Source organism: Perca flavescens, chromosome 6 (genome assembly GCF_004354835.1).
Source record: "Perca flavescens isolate YP-PL-M2 chromosome 6, PFLA_1.0, whole genome shotgun sequence".
In the NCBI taxonomy this organism is placed as follows: domain Eukaryota; kingdom Metazoa; phylum Chordata; class Actinopteri; order Perciformes; family Percidae; genus Perca; species Perca flavescens.
Genome location: NC_041336.1, coordinates 1824971 through 1849827, shown reverse-complemented (window position 1 = coordinate 1849827; position 24857 = coordinate 1824971). Strand labels below are relative to the sequence as shown.

Genomic DNA, 24857 nt, shown 5'->3' with positions numbered 1-24857 from the left:
TACCCTAGTCATGAATAAATGATGTTAAAACATTTATAAATTACTAATTCTTGACAAAAGGCAAAAGAGCTGTGTGCGTGCGCACATTTGAATAATGTCGGGCTGTAAACAGGTTCGGGCTTTTAAAAAGCTGTCAATCAAAATTTACTTGACGGGTTCAGGCCGAATTCTGTCCGGCCTAACTTTTAAAGCCAGATTACAGCTCTAGTGTAAATTACAGCAGATTAGTGCACTGGGTATCTACATACTTCCCTAATAGAAAGCCATAATTTTCACAGTTACAGCATGATCAGAATTTAAGTACAACTAGTGGTAAGATTTATTCATAGTCTGTGTGGTGACCAAGTTTTACACATAGTTCTGTTTTGTTTTTTTTCTTCAGATGTGCTGTTATCTCGTCTATGGCAGCTGGGTCCTCCCAAACCTTTGTGTGTAATGGAATGGAAGGTCGATATGTCAACATCGTGATTCCTGGAAGACGAGAATACCTGACGCTGTGTGAGGTGGAAGTCACTGGTCAGGCTACAGGAATCACTGCTCCAACTGGTGATTTATACCATTTAACATGACCAATAGATGACATTGAGCAGACAGTCACATTCAAAGTTCAATCAAATATACTGACTGCCTGTTCTATGGTGGAACATATCATCAGATCAATACATGTAACATGTCTGTGCATTCCCTAAACTGTCTTTAACGAAACATTTTGTAACCTTGTCTAGATATTAATATTGCTCGAGGTGGAAACGTGATTCAGTCCTCCCTGTATGGGAATGAAGTCCCTGAAAGGGCCATTGATGGGAATCGTGCCAGCCACCTAGGACAGAGATCCTGTAGTGTCACTAAGAAAGATTTCAAACCATGGTGGAGACTGGACCTCCTGAAGATATATCAGATCAACACTGTCACCATCACCAACAGAAGAGATTGTTGCACCGGCAGAATCAATGGTGCTGAGATCCGCATTGGAAATTCCCTCAATGACAATGGCAACAATAACCCCAGGTAACTGCAGTTTCTGTTTTATACAGTATTAGATTCAAACATTTAACAATTAATGTGTAAATTGCAGCTAAAGATCTTTGCCCGAACCGGACCCGACGAGTTAGGTCTTAATTTCTATCATTTTACATGGGCTCGGGCCGAGCTCGGGCTTGTGCTCTGGGTTGAGGAGTAAATGAGCGGTAAGGTGACGCATTTCGATTAGCGTGAAAATGGATGCTGAGGAGGTGAAACGGAGGCTGGACTCTGGACGACTTATTTTATTTCTTTGTTCCAACTTCCAAGTGGCCTATAGCCTACGTTAATCATGAATAAATTATGTTAAAACCTTTATAAATGACTCATTCTTGACAAAAGGCAAAAGAGTTGTGTGCGTGCGCACATTTGAATAATGTTGGGTGGTAAACGGGTTCAGGCTTTAAAAAAGCTGTCAATCAGAATATAATTGTCGGGCTCGGGCCGAATTCTGTCGGGCCTAAGTTTTAAGGCCCAATTACAATTTTAGTGTAAATTATAGCAGATTAGCACACTGGATATCTACATACTTCCCTAATAGAAAACCATAGTTTTCACAGCAATAGCTAGTGGTAAGATTTATTCATAGTCAATGTGTGGTAACCCAGTTTTACTCATAGTTCTGTGTTTTTGTATTTTTCTTCAGATGTGCTGTTATCTCGTCTATCAAAGCTGGTTCCTCCCAAACCTTTGTGTGTAATGGAATGGAAGGTCGATATGTCAACATTGTGATTCCTGGAAGACGAGAATACCTGACACTATGTGAGGTGGAAGTCACTACGACAGTATAAATAGGAAACTGATTCTAAAATAATTTCTTCATGTTCACTTAATTTTAACGCTAGCGTATTTGGTGTGTTTTTGATTCGCACACATTTTAAGGAAAACATTTGAAAACATTACATATCATAAGGTCAGGACAATCGTATGCTGAAGCTTTATGTAAAATTGATGCAAATGGTGGTTTTATACATTAGCTAACATAAAACAAAGGTTTAAATAAATAAATAACAAATTTAAATAACAAAGAAAAGAGATATTGCTCTAGTAACTGATTATACCTAATATTCTGTACCATGAAAGCAGCGAGAGATGCATTAAACAGAACTGTGGGAAATTGAAAGCAACGGGTGCGAAATGATATACAGTGCACTGGCTGCATTGTATTTGTTGTAAGTTTTTTTTGAGCTTGTTTCTATCTACTGTACTTAAATATACTTGCAAAATAAACATTACTTGTAAACCTAATCTGTGTGTATGTGTGTTTGTGTTTTTCCTCATTGTCTGTTTGTCCAGACTTGCTTGGCTGTCTTTTCAAATCATTTTTGGGTGATGCAAGCACAGCTTACAGAGAGAAACAACAGCATATAGCTAAGAGGCCTATACTGTACATGTTTAAATGTTTTTCCTACATCTTGAGAGAAAGCAGAAACAAATCTGTCTTAGATGTAAGTCATGCATTAATCATGTTTAATTTTGATGAACAGTCACATCTCTAGTTACATTTTCTACTGGTATGATCTTATACTCATTTGAAATTTGGTGGGGTGAACATACTTTTGGGGGACGTGTGTCTAAAATGATGGAGAACTCATCAAGAATATTTCCTTTGGATGGAATGGTGTAACAATAAAAACATGACGTTTGGTTTGAATATTTTACTCATAATTACATTAATATGCCAACTTTCATAAAGAGTAAAAACAGTTGATAAACAATGACATACTTCTTTCACTTTTAAGTAATTTAGGTGAAATGTGAGGGCAAAATCATCGTTCATGATGAATATGTAAATAATAACTATTGATAACTAGCCTGGCGGCAAACCAGCAACTAAGTTTGGGAGACATATTATAAACACATGTGGCCTAAGGTATCAAAACTGGGGGTACACAACAGTAATTACGCTAATTACTTTCCACCTGCGTTCCCAGAATGTTGTGTTCTCCTCAACATAGTAATTACTTAGCTCTAGTGTGTCTACGACGGACGTAATACTCAGCCCTTAATGCCTGGACCAAAAGCGGCAGGAGAACAGAGCAAAACCCAAAACCAAAGTTAAATCAGTCAAAGTTGAATTATTTCAGATGTCTCACTTTTTCAGACAACATGGTCCGAGTCTCTTGAGATGACGGTGGTGACCATCTGGGGCCACCAACACTCAGTCCTATTATTTCTGAAACATCAACGAGGTAGAGGCTGGGGATGTTCTCCCCCAGGATGATCAGTCACCGCTGAACCGGGCTCCAGACACAAATCATGCACGTCATCCTACTTCTGACACCAAGTTTGTGGTAGAAATTCTAATGGATAGTAGGTGAGATCGGAAATAAAGCTTCACAAGAAGTATTTTAAGTGTTTATTCTTTCAAAAAAATTATAAAAAGTTATCGTATAGCATGGCAAAAAAAGTCATAAAAAGTCATAGTATAATATATCGAAAAAAGTCATGAAAACTCATAGTACAGTATATCGAAAAAAGTCATAGTATAGAATGTCCAAAAAAGTCATAAAAGTCATAGTATGTTGAATAAAGTCATAAAATGTCATAGTGTAGTATGTCGAAAAAAGTAATCAGAATCAGAAAGGGCTTTATTGCCAAGTACGGTTTTTACACATACAAGGAATTTGTCGTGGTGTTGTTGGTGCATGTCACACATTCTCTAAATATAACAAGGATAAGAAAAAATAAACAATATAAGTATAAATATATATACACGCATTGTGTATTAATAAAGATAAAGATAAAAATAAAATATAAAATAAGTAAAAAGGAGTGGTACAGCAGATTAAGTACAGTGGCATGAGGAGCCAGAGATGGAGTATGGGGAGAGTCAGGGTGGTTTCCGGGCCTTGTTAATAAGGCTAGTGGTGGAGGGGAAAAAAATGTTCATGTGGCGTGAGCTTTTGGGACCTCAGCCTCCAGCCTGAGGGGAGTGGCTCAAAGAGTTTGTGTCTGGGGTGGGAGGGATCCGCCACAATCTTTCCAGCACGCTTCAGAGTCCTGGTGGCGTATAGGTCCTGGAGCAGCGGCAGATTGCAGCCAATAGTCTTCTCAGCTGACCGAATGACACGCTGCAGTCTGCCCTTGTCCTCGGCAGTGGCAGCAGCGTACCAGATGGTGATGGAGGATGTGAGGATGGACTCAATGATGGCTGTGTAGAAGTGCACCATCATTGTCTTTGGCAGGTTGAATTTCTTCAGCTGCCGCAGGAAGTACATCCTCTGTTGTGCTTTCTTGATGATGGAGCTGATGTTCAGCTCCCACTTGAGATCTATTCAATTCAATTTTATTTATAGTATCAATTCATAACAAGAGTTATCTAAAGACACTTTACAGACAGAGTAGGACTAGACCACACTAATTCCCCCAAGAGCATGCATTCAGCCATGGGAGATGGTAGTTCCCAGGAAGCGGAATGACTCCACAGTGTCAATTGTGGAGCCACAGAGGGTGATGTGGGCAGGTGGGGCTGAATTCTTCCTGAAGTCCACAACCATCTCCACTGTCTTTAGAGCTTTGAGCTCTAGATTGTTTTGGTTGCACCAGGTCACCAGGTGGTCAGCCTCCGATCTGTAGGCGGACTTGTCATCATCAGAGATGAGTCCGATGAGGGAGGTGTCGTCCGCGAACTTCAGAAGCTTGACGGACTGGTGACTGACTGGAAGTGCAACTGTTGGTGTACAGGGAGAAGAGCAGAGGCAAAAGAACACAGCCCTGAGGGGATCTGGTGCTGATGGTCTGTGAGTTGGAGACTTGTTCACCCAGATTCACATGCTGCTTCCTGTCAGACAGGAAGTCAGGCACATCAAGCCGGGAGAGCTTCTCCTAAAGCAGAGCCGGGAAGATGGTGTTAAAGGCAGAGCTGAAGTCCAAAAACAGGATCCAGGCGTAGGTTCCTGCGGAATCCAGGTGCTGGAGGATGTAGTGGAGGGCCAGGTTGACTGCATCGTAGGCAAACTACAGGGGGTCCAGGAGGGGGTCGGTGATGGCTTTGAGGTGTGAAAGCACAAGGCGCTCAAAGGACTTCATAACCACGATGGGTCTGAAGTCATTAAGTCCTGTGGTCCTTGACTTCTTGGGGACAGGGATGATAGTAGAGGACTTGAAGCAGGCTGGCACGTGACATGTCTCCAGTGAGGTGTTGAAAATGTCTGTGAACACCAGAGACAGCTGATCAGCGCAGTGCTTCAAGCTGGATGGGGAGACAGCATCCGGTCCAGCAGCTTTGTGGGGGTTCTGTCTCCTGAAGGGTCTGTTGACATCCCTCTCGTGGATAGAGAGAGTCGTCACTGAGGTGGGTGGGGGGGTGGAGGTGGAGACCTTTAAGGTGGGCATTGGTGGGGGGGCCCAGGCCCCTGCTGAGGTGGGGGAGGTGGAGGTGATGCACAGTGGCTGGAGCTGTAGGGAAGTGTCGTGGGGGATGGTTTCAGGACTGTCCTTTTGTCTTTCAAAGCGACAGCAGAACTCGTTAAGGTCGTTGGCTAGGTGTCAGTCATTGAATGAGTGGGGGGCTTTAGCTTGAAGTTGGTGATCTGCTTGAGCCCTTTCCAGACAGACACAGGGTTATTAGTTGAGAACTGGTGCTGGAGTTTCTCTGAGTACAGTCGTTTTTATAGTCGTTTAGCCTCTCTCACTGCCTTCCTAAACGTGTACTTCGCCTCTTTAATGAAATGAAAATGTCGTAGTATAGTGTGTCAGAAAAGTCATAGTATAGTTTGTTGAAAAAAGTCACGAAAAAGTCATAGTGTAGAATGTTGAAAAAAGTGAAAAAAACTCAGTATAGTGTGTCGAAATAAGTCATAAAAAACTCATAATATAGTATATCAACAAAGGTGATGAAAATGTCGTAGTATAGTGTGTCAAAAAAGTCATAGTATAGCATGCTGAAAAAAGTCAAGAAAAAGTCATAGTGTAGAATGTCGAAAAAAGTGATAAAAAACTCATAGCATGTCGAAAAAAGTGATAAAAAACTCATAGCATGTCGAAAAAAAGTGATACAAAAAAATTGTCAAAAAAATGATAAAAAGTCATATTATAGTATGTTGAAAAAACTCATAAAAAGTCATAGTGTAGTATGTCAACAAAAGTAATAGAAAGTAATGTTATAGTATGTCGAAAAAACTTTGGTGGAGACAGACTGTAAAAACTTGAAATGTCAGTCATCCACAAATACTGAAAGATTGTAAAACGATGTTTACTTAGATTGTATGCGGATGTTGAGAACAGATGGCGACCTGGCCAAGAAAAGTGTGTGTGTGCAGGTGATGGAGCAGAAGCCCCTCCCCCTGACAGTTGGTGAGGAGGAGGAGTATCTGTTGGCTCTCAAACAGGAGTTCAGAGGAGCGATGAAGAGTCTGCCGTGCTTCATCCAGCCGGCAGCTGCACACCGAGGTCAGAGTTAAACACACACACACACACACACACACATACACACACACACACACATACACACACAGACACACACACAGTCACTCAAAGAGTGAGTGGATGAATGAGTGGATGAGTGAATGAATGAGTGGATGAGTGGAGGACGTTTCATAAGGTTGTATTCGTCTGAAGATTTAAAGATTTCTGTAGAGAGTTCATTGAAAAGTTTTTTAAGATTTTGTACCAAAACTTTTATCTGTTTGATCTTCGTTGTGTAAAACTAAATAAACTGAAGAGTTAAAAAAATGTGTTAATATTAAAACTTTTATTACTGTATTTCCTGACATGTAATTCTGAAAAATCAAATCATGTGTTACAATAAACAAATAAATCAAAGAAATATTACATCATGACTTTTTATGACATTCCAGCTACATGTTCAATTTGCTCAATGCTGATTGGTCTGGTGGTGGCGAGGACCCTAAACAATGCACAACATGGCCGCTGTTACAACATCTGGTCTGAAACATCTGGAAGAATACGAGTTGTTCATGAAGGAATCTCCAGACAGCAGCCAGAATGCAGCAACTTCAGGTACAGCAAAGGAAGGACAGTCCCTGTTTACTTCATTCATGAGTTTACTGGGTTCATGGACTGAGGATGGGAGGAGGAGTCAGCACAATCTCAACCTGGGGATTCAGGATTCAGACCAAACCCAAAAATCTCCATAAAAAAGCTAGATTTACAACCTTTTGAAATGTAAATGAACGTCCAAATCAAGACATCAAATGCTCTAACACTTCAGTGATGAAATATTCAGCTCTGATAATGTTGCATAAAGCTACTTTCGTATTAAAACATCACGACACAGACATTAAAAGAGTAGCTTCTTATTGTGTGAGTCAAGTATTTGCCATCCAATGTTTTTGCCACTTTTTTGACCTTTTTGTCATTTTTTTCTTTGATAGCTGAGTTACCTTTTTAAGAGAGAAGTCTATAGACATGCAATAACACAGTCAAAACAAGACTTTCCCCCAGGAGAAGAAGAGAGGTCAACTTAATGACTAACATCCTTATCCATAATATCATAACATAATCTAATGTGTTTTGGTTAGCAAATTAGGAGTTTGCTTAAATTACATGAATTAATGGTGTTTATCTTCATTAAATGATTCATTGTTGTCTGTAAAACGTGATTAAAAGAAAATTCAGATGAATTATAAACATACAGAACAATGCAATGAGAAGTGGATTAATCTGCCTGTGCTTTGTTATTTGGACTGATATACTGTCTGAACCTGAGTGACCCAGCAGACCTCAAATGCACTTTCAAAGTGATGCAGAAGATTCTCATGAATCTGGATGGGCAGAGCTCGTAGTCCAAAATACAATTCCAAAAAACAAACTCATGGAGCAAATATGCTTAAGGAGAAGTCTACAAGGCAGTTTTGTTATTGCTTCCTGGTTTTCACAAGGACTTGTAGTTTACTAAGTGGAGACAGACTGTAAAAACTTGAAATGACAGTCATCCACAAATACTGAAAGATTGTATGAGGATGTTTACTTTGATTGTATAAGGATGTTTTTTATTTTTTTATTTAACCTTTATTTAACCAGCTAGGCCGTTGAGAACAGATGGCGACCTGGCCAAGAAAAGCATAAGCGTGCAAGACAACATACAGTCGATGGATATGCAAAAGTGAGCCTCTTTTAACACTCACCACTGCAACCTCTATGCATTAGTTGGCTGGCCCTCGTTACACTCGAAGCTTGACTCACTGGTACCAACTCATTTACAAGTCCTTGCTAGACAAAGCCCCGCTGTACCTATGCTCACTGGTCACAATCTCTTTACCCACCCGCAGCCTTCGCTCAAGCAGTTATCTCTCCTTGGTCAGCCCAAAAGCCCACACCTCCTTTGCCACCACTCCTTAGTTCTTAGCTGCAAATGACTGGAATGAACTACAAAAACCCCTGAAACTCAAAACCCTTATCCCACTAACTGCCTTTAAAGTACATCTGTCTGAGCTCCTGTCTGATCACTGTATGTGCTAACTGTTCTCCTTCATTCATGCACTGTTTTGCACACCCTATTCCATTATCTCTGTCATGTCCCATTGCAGAGTTGCATAGTTGCACATCTTCACCTGAAATGCTATCATATCTGTTTATTTCTCTTTTGGACATGTCCATCTACCCTGGCATGCTCAACTGTTATTTTTCCCACCAATGTTGTCGTACAATTTTTGCACATCTACTGACCTACATCACTATCTAGCCTAAGCACAAAGTGTATATTTACTCTTTACTACAGTTCAGCATTTATATAGACTGTATATTCATTTGTATTGTGTTATTACAAATTCACTCTCGAATATCCATTGTCTTACTTATAACTCATTTTGCGCCGGCTTTGTAATGTCGACTTAATCTGTATTTTATGTAACATATGGTATTCTGTATTCCTGTATTTTACTGAATGTATACTGTATGTTGTCTTGCACGGTTATGCTTTATTCTTGGCCAGGTGGCCGTTGCAAATGAGAATCTGTTCTCAACGGCCTACCTGGTTAAATAAAGGTTTAATAAAAAAAAGAATGTTTGTCACTTTTTTCAACAATCTTTACAATTAAATTATTTTATTTAAATGCTATAAAACAGGAGGGTTAAACACATCGTCTGTTAACATGATGATTGTGATGTTAATAATAACTACTCTCACCTTACCATCTCAATTTGCTCTTTAATACTTTTTGTATTTTTTGTATTGTTTTCTTATTTTAGTTTTATTTAACTATTATGTATATTTTTACTTTCTAATTATCTCTACTAGTTTTTGTGCTGCTGCAACACCTGCATTTTCTGTATTGAGGACCAATAAAAAGCTAATTTTCTTTCAATTTTAAATGATGCATTAACAGATTAATTTGCTCAGGGTGAAGAGATACACATACCTGAATATTCAGGGAGTTTGTTTTTCTTTTCTTTGTTTGTACAGTGGGTACAAACAAAGACACTCTTAATCTTTCCCCTCCTCAGGTATGAGGAAATATCACACACACACACACACACACACACACACACACACACACACATTATCTTATGAACGTATTTATATTGTGATGCTTGAGATATATTTGGGGTTCAGAGTCTGAAATAATGTTCAATCCCAGCTGAGCAGAAACGGTTGACCTCGGACTCCCTGACATATTAATCTGGCCCCGCCCAACAGAAACCTGCATGGATCGGGAGGATGGAATAACTAATAACTAACTAGACTACGCCCACGTAAACCAGATTTTGGATGAGCCTATATATATTTTGGAAGATAGACAGGATTCTGAACGCCGCTGTCCGCACTTCATGAAGAAGAGCTGAGAGGTGTCGTGTGATACAACAAGTAGTACATGCACTAAACTGGGAACGATCCTGACAATCATCAACAGACCCTAGTGCAGACCAACTAACGCTGCGCTCCTGACTGTAAGTACAATAATACCTTTAATAAAACCTTTATCAGTAAAAAGTCAATACTTAGCCATAAACATGTAGGAAGCAATATTTCAATTCCAGCAAACTTCTAAAACTTCTTTTTACAACTTCTTTATTTACCAGTACTTAAAAAAATGTACAGTCATACATTACATTACTTTACAATAATGCATTTAATTTAATGTCAAAATAATTTTTTTTGAATTTGAACTTCCTCCACAGGATGATGACTCCATCTGTGGTCTTTGTCTTGCTGGCTGTTCTAGGACAGACAAGTGGCAAATTTGGTGAAATTATTCTTTTGATTGGTTGACACAAATTATTGATATTCCCCAATTTATTCACATTTTAGTATTTAATAGACATATGCAATATGTCTATCCATCTACATTGTGTCTCTGTCTATCTATCTATCTACCTACCTATCTATCTATCTATCTTCATTATCACATTTCGTAACTAATCACTGCTCCAACTGGTGATTTATACCATTTAACATGACCAATAGATGACGTTGAGCAGAGAGTCACATTCAAAGTTTAATAAAATATACTGACTGCCTTTTCTTTGGTGGAATATTTGGTCAGATCAACACATGTAATATGTCTGCACCTTCCATAAACTGTCTTTAATAAAACATTTTGTAACTTTGTCTAGATCCTAATATTGCTAGAGGTGGAAACGTGATTCAGTCCTCCCTGTATGGGAATGCCGTCCCTGAAAGGGCCATTGACGGAAATCGTGCTAGCAACTGGGCACAGGGATCCTGTACCCACACTAACAATGATTTAAAACCATGGTGGAGACTGGACCTCCTGAAGAAATATCACATCAACACTGTCACCATCACCAACAGAGGAGATTGTTGCCCCGAGAGAATCAATGGTGCTGAGATCCGCATTGGAAATTCCCTCAATGACAATGGCAACGGTAACCCCAGGTAACTGTCCTTTGTGTCTTATACAGTATTAGATAAAAAAATTTAACATTGGATATGTAAATTAGAGCTGAAGCTCTTTGCTCGAATCTGATGGGATCCAACGGGTTCGCTCTTAATTTCTATTATTTTACACGGGCTTGGGCGGGGCTTGCGCTCCAGGTTGCGCAGTAAATGAGCGTTTTATTCATAGTCTGTGTGGTAACCCAGTTTTACTCATAGTTCTGTGTTTTTGTTTTTTCTTCAGATGTGCTGTTATCTCGTCTATGGCAGCTGGGTCCTCCCAAACCTTTGTGTGTAATGGAATGGAAGGTCGATATGTCAACATTGTGATTCCTGGAAGACAAGAATTCCTGACACTGTGTGAGGTGGAAGTCACTGGTCAGGCTTTAGGTAACACTGCTCCAACTGGTGATTTATACCATTTAACATGACCAATTGATGACGTTGAGCAGACAGTCACATTCAAAGTTCAATCAATTATACTGACTGCCTTTTTGGTGGAATATTTGGTCAGATCAACACATGTAATATGTCTGTGCCTTCCATAAACTGTCTTTAATGAAACATTTTGTAACCTTGTCTAGATCCTAATATTGCTAGAAGTGGAAACGTGATTCAGTCCTCCCTGTATGGGAATGCTGTCCCTGAAAGGGCCATTGACGGAAATCGTGCTAGCAACTGGGCACAGGGATCCTGTACCCACACTAACCATGATTTTAAACCATGGTGGAGACTGGACCTCCTGAAGACATATCAGATCAACACTGTCACCATCACCAACAGAGGAGATTGTTGCCCCGAGAGAATCAATGGTGCCGAGATCCGCATTGGAAATTCCCTCAGTGACAATGGCAACGGTAACCCCAGGTAACTGCACTTTGTGTCTTATACAGTATTAGATTAAAAAATTTAACATTGGATATGTAAATTAGAGCTGAAGATCTTTGCTCGAATCTGATGGGATCCGACGGGTTCGCTCTTAATTTCTATTATTTTACACGGGCTTGGGCCGGGCTTGCGCTCCGGGTTGCGCAGTAAATGAGCGTTTTATTCATAATCTGTGTGGTAACCCAGTTTTACTCATAGTTCTGCGTTTTTGTTTTTTCTTCAGATGTGCTGTTATCTCGTCTATGGCAGCTGGGTCCTCCCAAACCTTTGTGTGTAATGGAATGGAAGGTCGATATGTCAACATTGTGATTCCTGGAAGACAAGAATACCTGACACTGTGTGAGGTGGAAGTCACTGGTCAGGCTTTAGGTAATACTGCTCCAACTGGTTATTTATACCATTCATCATGACCAATAGATGACATTGAGCAGACAGTCACATTCAAAGTTCAATCAAATACACTTACTGCCTGTTCTTTGGTGGAACATGTCATCAGATTAATACATGTAACATGTCTGTGCATTCCCTAAACTGTCTTTAATGAAACATTTTGTAACCTTGTCTAGGTATTAATATTGCTCGAGGTGGAAACGCGATTCAGTCCTCCCTGTATGGGAATGAGGTCCCCGAAAGGGCCATTGATGGGAATCGTGCTAGCAACTTAAGAGAGGGATCCTGTACCCACACTAAGAAAGATTTCAAACCATGGTGGAGACTGGACCTCCTGAAGACATATCAGATCAACAATGTCACCATCACCAACAGAGGAGATTGTTGCCCCGAGAGAATCAATGGTGCTGAGATCCGCATTGGAGATTCCCTCAATGACAATGGCAACAATAACCCCAGGTAACTGTCCTTTCTGTCTTATACAGTAATATATTCAAACATTTAACATTGGATGTGTAAACTGGAGCTGAAGATCTTTGCAAAGATCTTCTTCAGTTCTATCATTTTACACAGGCTTGGTTTGGGCTCGGGCTTGAGCTCTGAGTTGCGCTCCAGGTTGCACGGTAAATGAGCGGTCAGGTGATGCCTTTCGATTAACCTGAAAATGGCTGCTGAGGAGGTGAAACGGAGGCTGGCTACAGGCTACGTTAGTCATGAATAAATTATGTTAAAAAATGTATAATGACTCATTCTTGAAAAAAGGCAAAAGAGCTGTGTGCGTGCGCACATTTGAATAATGTCGGGCTGCAAACGGGTTGATGCTTCTAAAAAGCTGGTAACCAAGTTACAATGTTTATACTGCTTTTATTGAAAGTGTTTTAACTTGCTGTATTATCTACTGGTTTGGAAATGCCACTGAGTCACAGAAAAAGACAATCAAAAAAACCCTACCAAGCACTGAACACATTTACAAAGACCGAATGGTGAGAAAGGCCAATAACATTGTATGTGACTGCACACAGCCCCTGGCATCTCACTTTACACTACTGCCTTCTAGGCATCGTTTCTGTCAACCCCTTCTGATCAAGAACAGATCCAAATTCTCTTTTGTACCACAAGCCATAAATCAGTCAATCAGTCAAAATAAGCAAGATGTTCAGCTGGCCTGGTCATACCCCAAGGGTGTATAGTGTATTGTAGTGTGTGGTGTATGTTCTTTATGTTGTCTGTCGTTGTCTGATGTCGGGACTATTTGTTTGTATCATATGTCTGATGTCTTGTCATGAAGTGCCTTGCGACTGTGCCGCAAACCCAACTGCCCCACGGGGACAATGAAGTTATCTGCTATTACTAGCTTTACTCATAGTTCTGTTTCATTTTATTTTTCTTCAGATGTGCTGTTATCTCGTCTATGTCAGCTGGGTCCTCCCAAACCTTTGTGTGTAATGGAATGGAAGGTCAATATGTCAACATTGTGATTCCTGGAAGACGAGAATTCCTGACACTGTGCGAGGTGGAAGTCACTGGGACAGCATCATAGGAAACTGATTCTAAAATAATGTCTTCATGTTCACTTAATTTTAGCGCTAGTCTATGCAAGTTTGCGTATTTGGTGTGTTTTTGCTTCGTACACAGGGCATATTTAAAGTAAAATACTTGGTATTACATATCATAAGGTCAGGGCAATCGTATGCTGAAGCTTTATGTAAAACTAATACAGATGGTTGTTTTACACATTATTTAACATAAAATAAAGGCTATTGTTCAAATTTAAATAGCGAACAAAACACATACAGCTCTAGTAACTGATAATACCTAATATTCTGAGCCATGAAAGCAGCAAGAGATGCATTATTAAACAGAACTGTGGGAAAATGAAAGCAACGGGTCAGAAATGATATACAGTGCACTGGCTGCATTGTTTTTGTTGTAATTTTTCTTGGGCTTGTTTCTATCTACTGTACTTAAATAAAATTGCAAAATAAACACTTAAAGCTAATCTGTGTGTGTGCATGCGTGCGTGTGTTTCCTCATTGTCTGTTTGTCCAGAATTGCTCAGCTGTCTTTTCAAATGAGTATCATTTTTGGGTGATGCAAGCACAGCGTACAGAAACAACAGCATATAGCTAAGAGGCCTATAATGTACATGTTTAAATGTTTTCCCTACAACTTGAGAGAAAGCAGCAACAAAGCTGTCTTGGATGTAAATCATGCATCATATCAGTAGATAGTCACATCTGTAGTTACATTTTCTACTGGTATGATCTTATACTTGAAATTTGGTAGGGCGAACATACTTTTGGGGGACGTGTCTAAAATTATGGAGAAGAATATTTCCTTTTGACAGAATGGTGTAGCAATAAAAACATGAAGTTTGATTTGAATATTTTACCAATAATTACCTTCATATGTCAACTTTAATAAAGACAACAATGAAATACTTCTTGAACTTTAAAGTCATTTAGGTGAAATGTGAGGGCAAAATCAGGGTTCATGATGAATATGGGACCACAATGGAAATAAGTCTTTGGGCTTTATTCTGTTATCCCTGACTATTTATGTATTTTTAATGTATGACGCTGAGTGCTGTTTCAAATATGTTTTTATATTTAAGTGGTCAAATAAAATCAATCAATCAATCTATATGAATAATAAGTATTGATAACTAGGTTTGGGAGACATACTTTAAACACAGCCTAAGGTATCAAAACTGGGGGTATACGATGGTAATTACTTTCCAACTGCATTCCCAGAATGCTGCGTTCTCCTGAACATGGTAATTACCCATTACACTTAGCTCTAGTGTGTCTACTACGGACGTAATAATGGCCTTTAATGCCAGGACCAAAAGCGGCAGTGGGAGAACAGAGCAAAACCCAACACTTTAGAAAGAGATCAAAGTTGAATTATTTCAGATTCCTCACTGCTTCAGACAACATGGTCCGAGTCTCTTGAGATGACGGTGGTGACCATCTGGGGCCACCTACAGTCAGTCCTCTCATCTCTGAAACATCAACGAGGTAGAGGCTGGGGACGTTCTCCCCCAGGATGATCAGTCACCGCTGAACTGGGCTCCAAGAGAAAATCATGCACGTCATCCCACTTCTGACACCAAGTTGGTGGTAGAAATTCTAATGGATAGTAGGTGAGATCTGAAATAAAGCTTCAGTCAACAAGTATTTTAAGTGTTTATTCTTTGAAAACAATTATTAAAAAGTCATAGTATAGTATGTCGAAAAAAGTCAAAAAGTTATAGTCGAAAAAAAGACGAAAAAAGTCATAGCATATGTCAAAAAAAAGTCACAAAAAACTCAAAGTATGTCAAAAAAAAGCCATAAAAAAGTCAGTATATTATGTCGAAATAAGTCATAAAAAGTCAGTATGGTATTTCGATAAAAGTCACAAAAAGTGATAAATGTTCAAAAAATCATAGTATAATATGTCGAAAAAAGTCATTCAGGTGCATTCTGGGCGTGCTGGTCTTACAGGGAGGTGTGTTCAGGTGCATTCTGGGAGTATTGCTATCTCGAGGCAGTGGAAAGTGATCACGCAAATTAGTAACATGCTCCTAGGCTGTGTGCACAGAAGCACACACACATGCAGAAGATTACAAATAATATCACGGTGCAAATCCTCCATCATAATAGTAATGGGCCAAGGTCCAAACGTGCCTGGCTTTTAAAGGAATGGGTGTGAAGGCGTGAAGCCTCTGGCACAGGTGCGTTTAGGGCGTGTCCAAATCCACTTTTGCTAGTTTGACGGCGGAAATCAGGTAATAGTATAGTATGTCGAAATAAGTCATAAAAAGTCTTAGTATAGTATGTTGAAAAAACTCATAAAAAAGTCATAGTATAATATGTTGAAAAAAGTAATTCATGTGCATTCTGGCCGTGCTGGTCTTACAGGGAGGTGTGTTCAGGTGCATTCTGGGAGTATTGCTATCTCGAGGCAATGGAAAGGGATCACACCATTGACAAACAAAAACCTGGTCTAAAGTCAATAATGTAGCATTTCATTGTTATTTTAACAGCAAATTAGAAACATGCTCCTAGGCTTGTGCACAGCAGCACACACATACAGAAGATTAAAAATAATATCACGGTGCAAATCCTCCATCATAATAGCAATGCGCCAAGGTCCAAACGCGCCTGGCTTTTAACGGGAAGGGTGTGAAGGTGTGAAGCCTCTGGCACAGGTGCGTTTAGGGCGTGTCCAAATCCACTTTTGCTAGTTTGACGGCGGAAAAAAAGGTCATAGTATAGTATGTTGAAATAAGTCACAAAAAGTCTTAGTATAGTATGTTGAAATAAGTCACAAAAAGTCTTAGTATAGTATGTTGAAATAAGTCACAAAAAGTCTTAGTATAGTATGTTGAAATAAGTAAAAAAAAAGTCATGGTATAGTTTGTCGCAATAAGTCATAAAAAGTCCTTAACCCTAACCCTAACCCTTCAAAAGCCAGGCACGTTTGGACCTTGGAGCATTCCTATTATTTGCACTGTATAATTTTTATTTGTAATCTTCTGCATGTGTGTCCCTCTGTGTGTAACAAGCAGGGTGCAAACTACAGGGGAGCTATTCAGTTTTGTGTAATGTAATCATTGTGGATTATTATGTGTAAAATTGCAAAAATATTAATTCATGCATGACAAAGATTTAAACCTAATTCACTTCATTAAAGATAACTATACATGCTATCCTTGTCATGAGCATCAAGGTGTGGCGGTGCTGCGGTGCAAATTCAACTCATCTTTAGTACATGTTAAAGAAGAATTCCAGTCAATTTTTACGTTTAAATGATGCCTGTGGCTTGCACAGTGATATCATTACTGAAGGCTAGCTCTAGTCTCGTGCTGAAGTCCCGTTGTAGCTCTGAGAAGCAAGGATGCTGTTCGGGCCTGCTAGTCCGCCTAAGGGAACTACCACTGCCAAGCCTCCTACTTACCAACACCAGATCGATCACACACAAAATGGATGAGCTACAAATACACACGGAACTGCTGCATGATGATTATCATAGAAACATGACACGGCAGCTAGCAACTAGTAGCTAGCAGGGCGAGCTAGCTACCAGCAGGATAGAGACAGGGTAGGTTAATTCAAACAATGTCTGAGTTGAAAACGCATCTTGTGGTCACGTAAGGGCCCTGTTCATGTTGCAGTTTGTGTCTGTTAAGAGGCACAAAGGCACTCTGAAACTTGCCCCGACAACTGCCATTTTAGCTATGTGGAAGTTTGTAGACATAGCTGCAGCTACTCCGTGTTGACCGCACCGATTAGGCTAGTTTTTTTCGTCTATTGACTGTACTTGAATATTTATAGCGATCGAGATTAACGTAAAAATTGTCTGGAACAGTTGCAATTGTTTTCCTTTAGATTTTATCATACAATCTATGTCACACCCGCGTTGGAGAAATTCTCAGAAATATGTCTGTTATCTGTTGAAAAATACCACTAGATAAGACGCCAAGACGAGAATAAAATTGACAGTGCAGTATAAGAAGTTAAAAATTATTTAAAGAAAGGCAACTGAGAGTTGCACATGACCTTCAGTTTCCCCCCTGTTTAGTTCAGACTCTCAGGTTGTCTGGGACAGCAAGCAGACCTGTCCCAGATGACCTGTGAGGTCTGGATGGCTCATAGTGTAAAAAAGCATGGACAAGTTTTTCCAGATCCTGCTGAGACATAAGTCCTTTAACCCTGGCTATATTCTTAAGGTGATAATAGGCTGATTTTGTAATTGTCTTAATGTGGCTGTTAAAGTTTAGGTCTGAGTCCATGACTACACCAAGATTTCTGGCATTGTCTGTTGTTTTTAACATTGTCGTTTTAAGCTGAGCGCTGACTTTTAATTTTTCCTCTTTTGCTTCAAAAACAACCACCTCAGTTTTTTCATAAAAAATTAAAACATTAAAGAGCAGTTAAAAACGATAAAAAAAATAAAATAACTAGAACTGCAAGTAGTTATGACGGGCCCAAGCCTCCGATGCCAGTCTCCTCCGATGCCAGTCGCCCCTGATGACCCGGGAAGCTGCGCCAATGCGGGACCTGAAGCATTACGCGGGGGGCAAACGTTGGTGAATATCGAGAGGTTTGATGCACAAGGTCTGCGGTACTCTGCCATTGCAAATGTAGTGGTTAACAGTTCATCTCCATGCATATACAGACTACCTTTAACAATTATCTACGATACACAAACTTCTTAACCCCCCTGACCACAGGGGACAGCAGAGAGAAATGAGAGAGTGACTGAGAGTGTGGAGGGGGGGAGGCAGGTGTGGTGGTTGAAGGAGCAGGGGAGGTGGTCAGGTTGTTGTAAATGGTGTCATAGGCGCCGATTTAGATTACCTCCGTGGGTGGTCACTAGGGGTGGTACGGTTCATGAAAAACATCCGAACCGCTCAGTTCTCTAGTCTCGGTTCTCAAGTCTCGGTTCTCTAGTCTCGGTTCTCTAGTCTCGGTTCTCTAGTCTCGGTTCGGAGCGTGTGTGTACCGCACGGTTGGTCAGCCCACTGTTAATGTGCACTAACCTCTTACTGCCGTAGTGCCCACTTTCGACACCTATGTTAAAACATTTAGGGCAAATGATGAGCGGGATGAGCGGGATAAGCGTGACGAACGCAACACATGGCAGCTGATTGGACAATCGCGTCACATGGGTCTGGCTGGTCCCTAATTTCAAAACAGACTGTCATGACGGCTCGTTCAGAATACGATCTCATATTGTACTAAAATAGTTCACCGAAACGTGTTTCTGAAAACATTTTAAGCGAGAAATAGGCCATGCTTGCTGAATCTGTCTTCATTTTAGATCGACAAAGATCAGTTTAAAAGATTTTCGTCAGATTTTGAGAGACACCGAGCCGACCACTCCTCAAGTGGAGTGGTGTGCTGCTGCTGCTGCTGCAGGTCACGTCACCTGTAGAGATGTCAGGTGGGAGAGAGGCTGCCTGGAGCTGGAGGATGCGCCAGCGTGGTTTATAGTCTGGTGTGTGGGAACATTTTGGATTTCACGTTACCTATGATGAAATAAAACAATATATAGAACTGCCACTGTGTGCATGTATTGTGCAACATGCATTCAATTTACTATATTAGCTGAAGTATATTCTGGAGTGTTAAAGATTAAAAGAAAAAATAACAAGAACCGTACAGAACCGAAAACCGTGAGCCTAAAACAGTGATACGAAACAAACCATTGGTTTTGTGAACCGTACCACCCCTAGTGCTCACAGGCACATGCCCTTTAAAAACTAAGAAAAAGTCAAACATTGTTTGCATTTGAGAACCTTAAGAAATGGACAGTGGCTGACACGAACACACATGCCTATTAACTAAATGATTTAGTCGTAAAGTAGGCTTTCAACTCAGGACAGCACCATTTCTCACAACTACATAAATACATAATGAACATTATAACTCATAAAGGACAAACTATTAACATTTCTTACACACAGTGTATCAATCTTGGATGTAACAGTATGGATTAATTTCACAAAGACACAAAAAACTCTGGACTTTTAGGCTGGATGCAAAACCTTCTGTAAGGGCTAGGAAGACAAAAAAACATCAGCAGGAAGGGGAAATTGTTAGCTTTTAGATCCAAAAGACCCTAAGTTTCGGCTATTTATAATTATGAAGTTATAAAGTTACGAATCAGTAATCAACTGCTGTTGGACGTTGTATACAACATGCTCGTCCTCAGGAGGGGTTAAAAGGCCCAAACGAGTATATGTTGACTATAGCACCCCCTAATGGCCGATCTTCACTAAATTTGGTAAAGAGCCTCAGGGCAGTTTCGTGTTGATTGCTTTTACTGTGGCAGAGATATTGCAATTGCAAATTCCCCATTTAAATGCATTGAGTTATTGGCTGAAACAAATAGACGTTGCTTATAGCGCCCCCTAAAGGCCCACCAAATTTGGTACAGAGCATCGTAGTCGGGTGGTGAACAAGGATCTTATGTTATTTGTTGATAACATTTAATATGATATGATATGTGTGTGGTAGCTAGCTAGGAAAATTTGGTTGGTCGTCAAATGCGCATACTTTAACATAGCACAATTCTTTGCATAACTTTTGGTCAAGTCTGTCTGGAGATACTATCTACGAGGTTTCGTGCAAATCAGTCGCACGGCCTAGGACGAGTTCAAAAAAGCTGGTTTTGCGCATTGCGCGATATTGCGAAAAAAGTTTTAAGCAGAAATGGCCGTGGCCTATATCAGGTAATTCAGCGTGATTCAAGGAACACGTGTATGTAATCATTTCTAATGTGCAATGTGTAATGTGGGAGTTAAGGACAAAAAATCATGTAGATGTGTAGATATATGCATTTTGAATGTCGGGTGTACGGTGTGGGAGTTATAGGGCCAATCGTGGTTTTTTTCTGCTATAGCGCCACCTAGTGGTGGAAGTGGGTGAATTTTTGCGCCTGAGGTCCTTGCGGAGTTTCAGACCCTGAAAAGGGCAACCCCCCACCATGTACGGTTTAGGCTGTAGTTGGAGTTTTAGGCGGAGAAGAAGAAGAAGAAGAAGAAGAAGAAGAAGAAGAAGAAGAAGAAGAAGAAGAAGAAGAATCATTAGAAAAACAATAGGGTTCCACAGCTCCGTTGGAGATGTGAACCGCGTTCCCTTGCAACACGCGGTTCCCATGCCCCCTCGGGCTTGGACCCCTAAAAAACAGGCAGCACCATATTTCCTTATCATCTCATCCACCACGGGCCCCGCAGGAACATGTGACTTTGTACTCTTGTTACCCATAAAAAGAGTGGAAGTACTTCTCTTTACTTTCAATATAGCCATCGCTATAAGGCTTAGTTTAATCAAGGCAATCTTCCTAAATTTCCTTTAGATTTTATCATAAAATCTATGTCACACCCACTTCTCCTTGAGAAAATCTCAGAAATATGTCCGTTATCTGTTCAAAAAATACCACTAGATAAAAGACGAGAATAAAACTGACATTGCAGTATAAGAAATTAACAATTTTTTAAAGAAAGGCAACATCAAAAAGAAAGGTCTTCAGCCTTAATTTGAAAGAACTGAGAGTTTCAGCGGATCTGCAGTTTTCTGAGAGTTTGTTCCAGATATGTGGAGCATAAAACTGAACGCTGCTTCCCCCTGTTTAGTTCTGACTCTGGGGACAACAAGTACAACCTGAGAGGTCTGGGTGGGTCAGAAGTATTTTGAAATCTATTCTTTGGGGCACAGAAAGCCAGTGTATAGATTTCAGAACTGGAGTGATGTGATCCACTTTCTTGGTGTTAGTGAGGACTCGAGCAGCAGCGTTCTGAATCAGCTGCAGCTGTCTGATAGATTTTTTTAGGGAGACCTGTAAAGACACCGTTACAGTAGTCAAGTCTACTGAAGATAAAAGCATGGACAAGTTTTTCCAAATCCTGCTGAGACATAAGTCCTTTAACCCTTAATATATTCTTAAGGTGATAATAGGCTGACTTTGTAATTGTCTTAATATGGCTGTTAAAATCCAGGTCTGACTCCATGACTACACCAATATTTCTGTTGTTTTTAACATTGTCATTTGAAGCTGAGCGCTGACTTTTAATCGTTCCTCTTTTGCTCCAAAAACAACCACCTCCGTTTTTTCTTCATTTATTTTAAGAAAGTTCTGGCACATCCAGCCGTTAATTTGTGCAATGCACTTAGTCAGTTTTTGTATTGGACTATACACCCCTGGCGATAAGGTTATGTAAATTTGTGTGTCGTCCGCATAACTATGGTAACTTATTTTGTTGTTTTCCATAATCTGAGCCAGTGGAAGCATGTAGATGTTGAACAGAAGAGGCCCCAGAACTGAGCCTTGGGGAACTCCACACTTCATATTTGTATGCTCAGATGCATAATTACCTATAGACACAAAGTAGTCAATATTCTTTAAGTAGGATTCAAACCAGTTTAGTACTGAGCCAGAAATGCCAACCCAGTTTTCCAGTCGGTCTAGTAATATGTCATGGTTGACCATGTCAAATGCAGCACTGAGATCAAGTAATACTGTAGTTTTGCCGCTATCTGTGTTTAGGTGGATGTCATTAAAGACTTTAACAAGAGCCGTCTCAGTGCTGTGGTGTGGTCGAAAACCTGACTGGAAAAAATATAAATGTTATAAAGGTCAATAAATCGGCGTGCAAAGTCCTTGAAATCCATTCTGCAGTTAGCATTGTATAGCCATGGCAAAAATAAAACAAGGCAGTTTAATTGATTTTGGTTTTACTAAGAAATTGTCCGGCGATGACGTTAATAGCATAACCGATTCACCTGCTGCAAGCCCTGTTGGCACACTAACACACTTGGCCATTGGTTTTATTCAGAATAGATGAACAGAACAACTGCATGTTTTTCCCTTCACCTTTTCACATTTTAATAGTAAATTTCTTGTTGTTTATTTTCAGGCTGAAAGCAATTCCAGGTGCAACTCCCATTACACTGTTGTTTGCAGAGTAAAGTTGAAGCTCAAACGGAACATGTTAGAGGCCGTTTGCCCTGCAGGTCCCGAACTAAAACCTAAGTGTTGCTCCTCCAAAAGGCCTCAGGGAGCAATACTGTAGCTACAGTCCGCACACACACAGCACTTTGTTCAAATGCTAACACGCTGCTGGCAAAACAGTCACTTAGGCCTAATTGAACAGAAGAATTATGGAATTCATTGGTAGCCTGAGTAACTTTAACCGTTGTTCATGTGAAATCTCAAAGACAGTCTGATGTTTTGTTTATAGACTATTTGTAGGTGGTTGTTTGCTGTTTGACCTATTGATCCTGTCGATAAAGTATAATAGGGTAAATCCTGTATAGTGCATACACTTGTAGCTGTTATGTATCTTTGTAAGTCATTGTTAGTCACAAGCACACTGGTGAATAGTGTGAGTGGGCTCCCCCAAAGGCCACGGTATAGTTCAAACACTGGTAACGAGCATAGTTAGTAAAATTAGTAAAATTTGCTGTTAAAATAACAATGAAATGCTGCGTTATTGACTTTAGACCAGGTTTTTGTTGGTCAATGGTGGGATCACTTTCCGCTGCCTCAAGATATCAATACACCCAGAATGCACCTGAACACACCTCCCTGTAAGACCAGCACGCCCAGAATGCACCTGAACACACCTCCCTGTAAGACCAGCACGCCCAGAATGCACAAGAACACACCTCCCTGTAAGACAGGTGCATTTGCTATTTAAACGCTGTTGGCGCTGGACGGGAAACTGACAACTGAGTCTGTCTTTGCTTTGCGCTGTGCTGCACCGGGAGCAAGATCGGACCCATAGACTGGGAACGATACTGACAATCATCAACAGCCCCTAATGCAGACCAACTAACGCTGCGCTCCTTACTGTAAGTACAATAATACCTTCAATAAAACCTTTATGAGTAAAAAGTCAATACCTTACCTGTCAACAGCCATAAACATATAGGAAGCGATATTTCAATTCCAGCAATCTTCTAAAACTACTTTTTACAACTTGTTTATTTACCAGTACTTTAAAAAAGGTACAGTCATTAATTACATTGTACTTTACAATTATGCATACATATTTAATTTAATGTTTAATAACATTTTTTGAATGTGAACTTCCTCCACAGGATGATGACTCCATCTGTGGTCTTTGTCTTGCTGGCTGTTTTAGGACAGACCAGTGCCACATTTGGTGAGATTATTATTTTGATTGCTTGACACAAATTATTGATATTCCCCAATTTATTCACATTTTAGTATTTAATAGACATATGCAAAATGTCTATCCATCTACAGTATGTCTCTATCTATCTATATATCCATCTATTCATTTTTCTATATCTCTATCAATCAATCTATCAATCGTAAGTATTACATTTCATAACTACTCACTACTCCAACTGGTGATTTATACCATTTAATGTGACCAATAGATGACGTTGAGCAGATATCAAATATACTGACTGCCTGTTCTTTGGTGCAAGATTTGGTCCGATCAACACATGTAATATGTCTGTGCCTTCCATAAATAAAGTCTTTAATGAAACATTTTGTAACCTTGTCCAGATACTAATATTGCTAGAAATGGAAACGTGACTCAGTCCTCCCTGTATGAGAAAGAGGTCCCCGAAAGGGCCATAGATGGGAATCGTGCGAGCAACTTGAGAGAGGGATCCTGTACCCACACTAACTATGATTTCAAACCATGGTGGAGACTGGACCTCCTGAAGACATATCAGATCAACAATGTCACCATCACCAACAGAGGAGATTGTTGCCCCGAGAGAATCAATGGTGCTGAGATCCGCATTGGAAATTCCCTCAATGACAATGGCAACGATAACCCCAGGTAACTGCACTTTCTGTTTTATATTAGATTCAAACATTTAACATTTGATGTGTAAATTACAGATGATTAGTGCACTGGATATCTACATACATCCCTAATAGAAAGTTTTACTCATAATTGTGTTTCATTTTATTTTTCTTCAGATGTGCTGTTATCTCGTCTATGGCAGCTGGGTCCTCCCAAACCTTTGTGTGTAATGGAATGGAAGGTCGATATGTCAACATTGTGATTCCTGGAAGACGAGAATTCCTGACACTGTGTGAGGTGGAAGTCACCGGGCAGGCTTTAGGTAACACTGCTCCAACTGGTGATTTATACCATTTATCTTGACCAATAGATGACATTGAGCAGACAGTCACATTCAAAGTTCAATCCTGTTCTTTGGTGGAAAATTTGATCAGATCAACATATGTAAGATGTCTTTGTCTTCCATAAACTGTC

At 40.0% G+C, this 24857-nt stretch overlaps 1 protein-coding gene across 1 annotated transcript in view; it reads left to right on the top strand.

The window, feature by feature from the left end:
- The window catches only part of LOC114556741 (uncharacterized), a 47161-nt gene that overhangs the window by 18315 nt on the left and 3989 nt on the right, over positions 1-24857 (top strand). The window contains 16 exon segments of the mRNA XM_028579774.1: positions 383-546; positions 726-1008; positions 1667-1805; positions 4578-4673; positions 4789-5019; positions 5273-5423; positions 6250-6414; positions 10540-10822; positions 11067-11212; positions 11407-11689; positions 11934-12079; positions 12277-12559; positions 13493-13636; positions 23963-23970; positions 24134-24416; positions 24560-24705. Of these exon segments, the coding sequence (XP_028435575.1) occupies positions 383-546; positions 726-1008; positions 1667-1805; positions 4578-4673; positions 4789-5019; positions 5273-5423; positions 6250-6414; positions 10540-10822; positions 11067-11212; positions 11407-11689; positions 11934-12079; positions 12277-12559; positions 13493-13636; positions 23963-23970; positions 24134-24416; positions 24560-24705 (2951 nt within the window).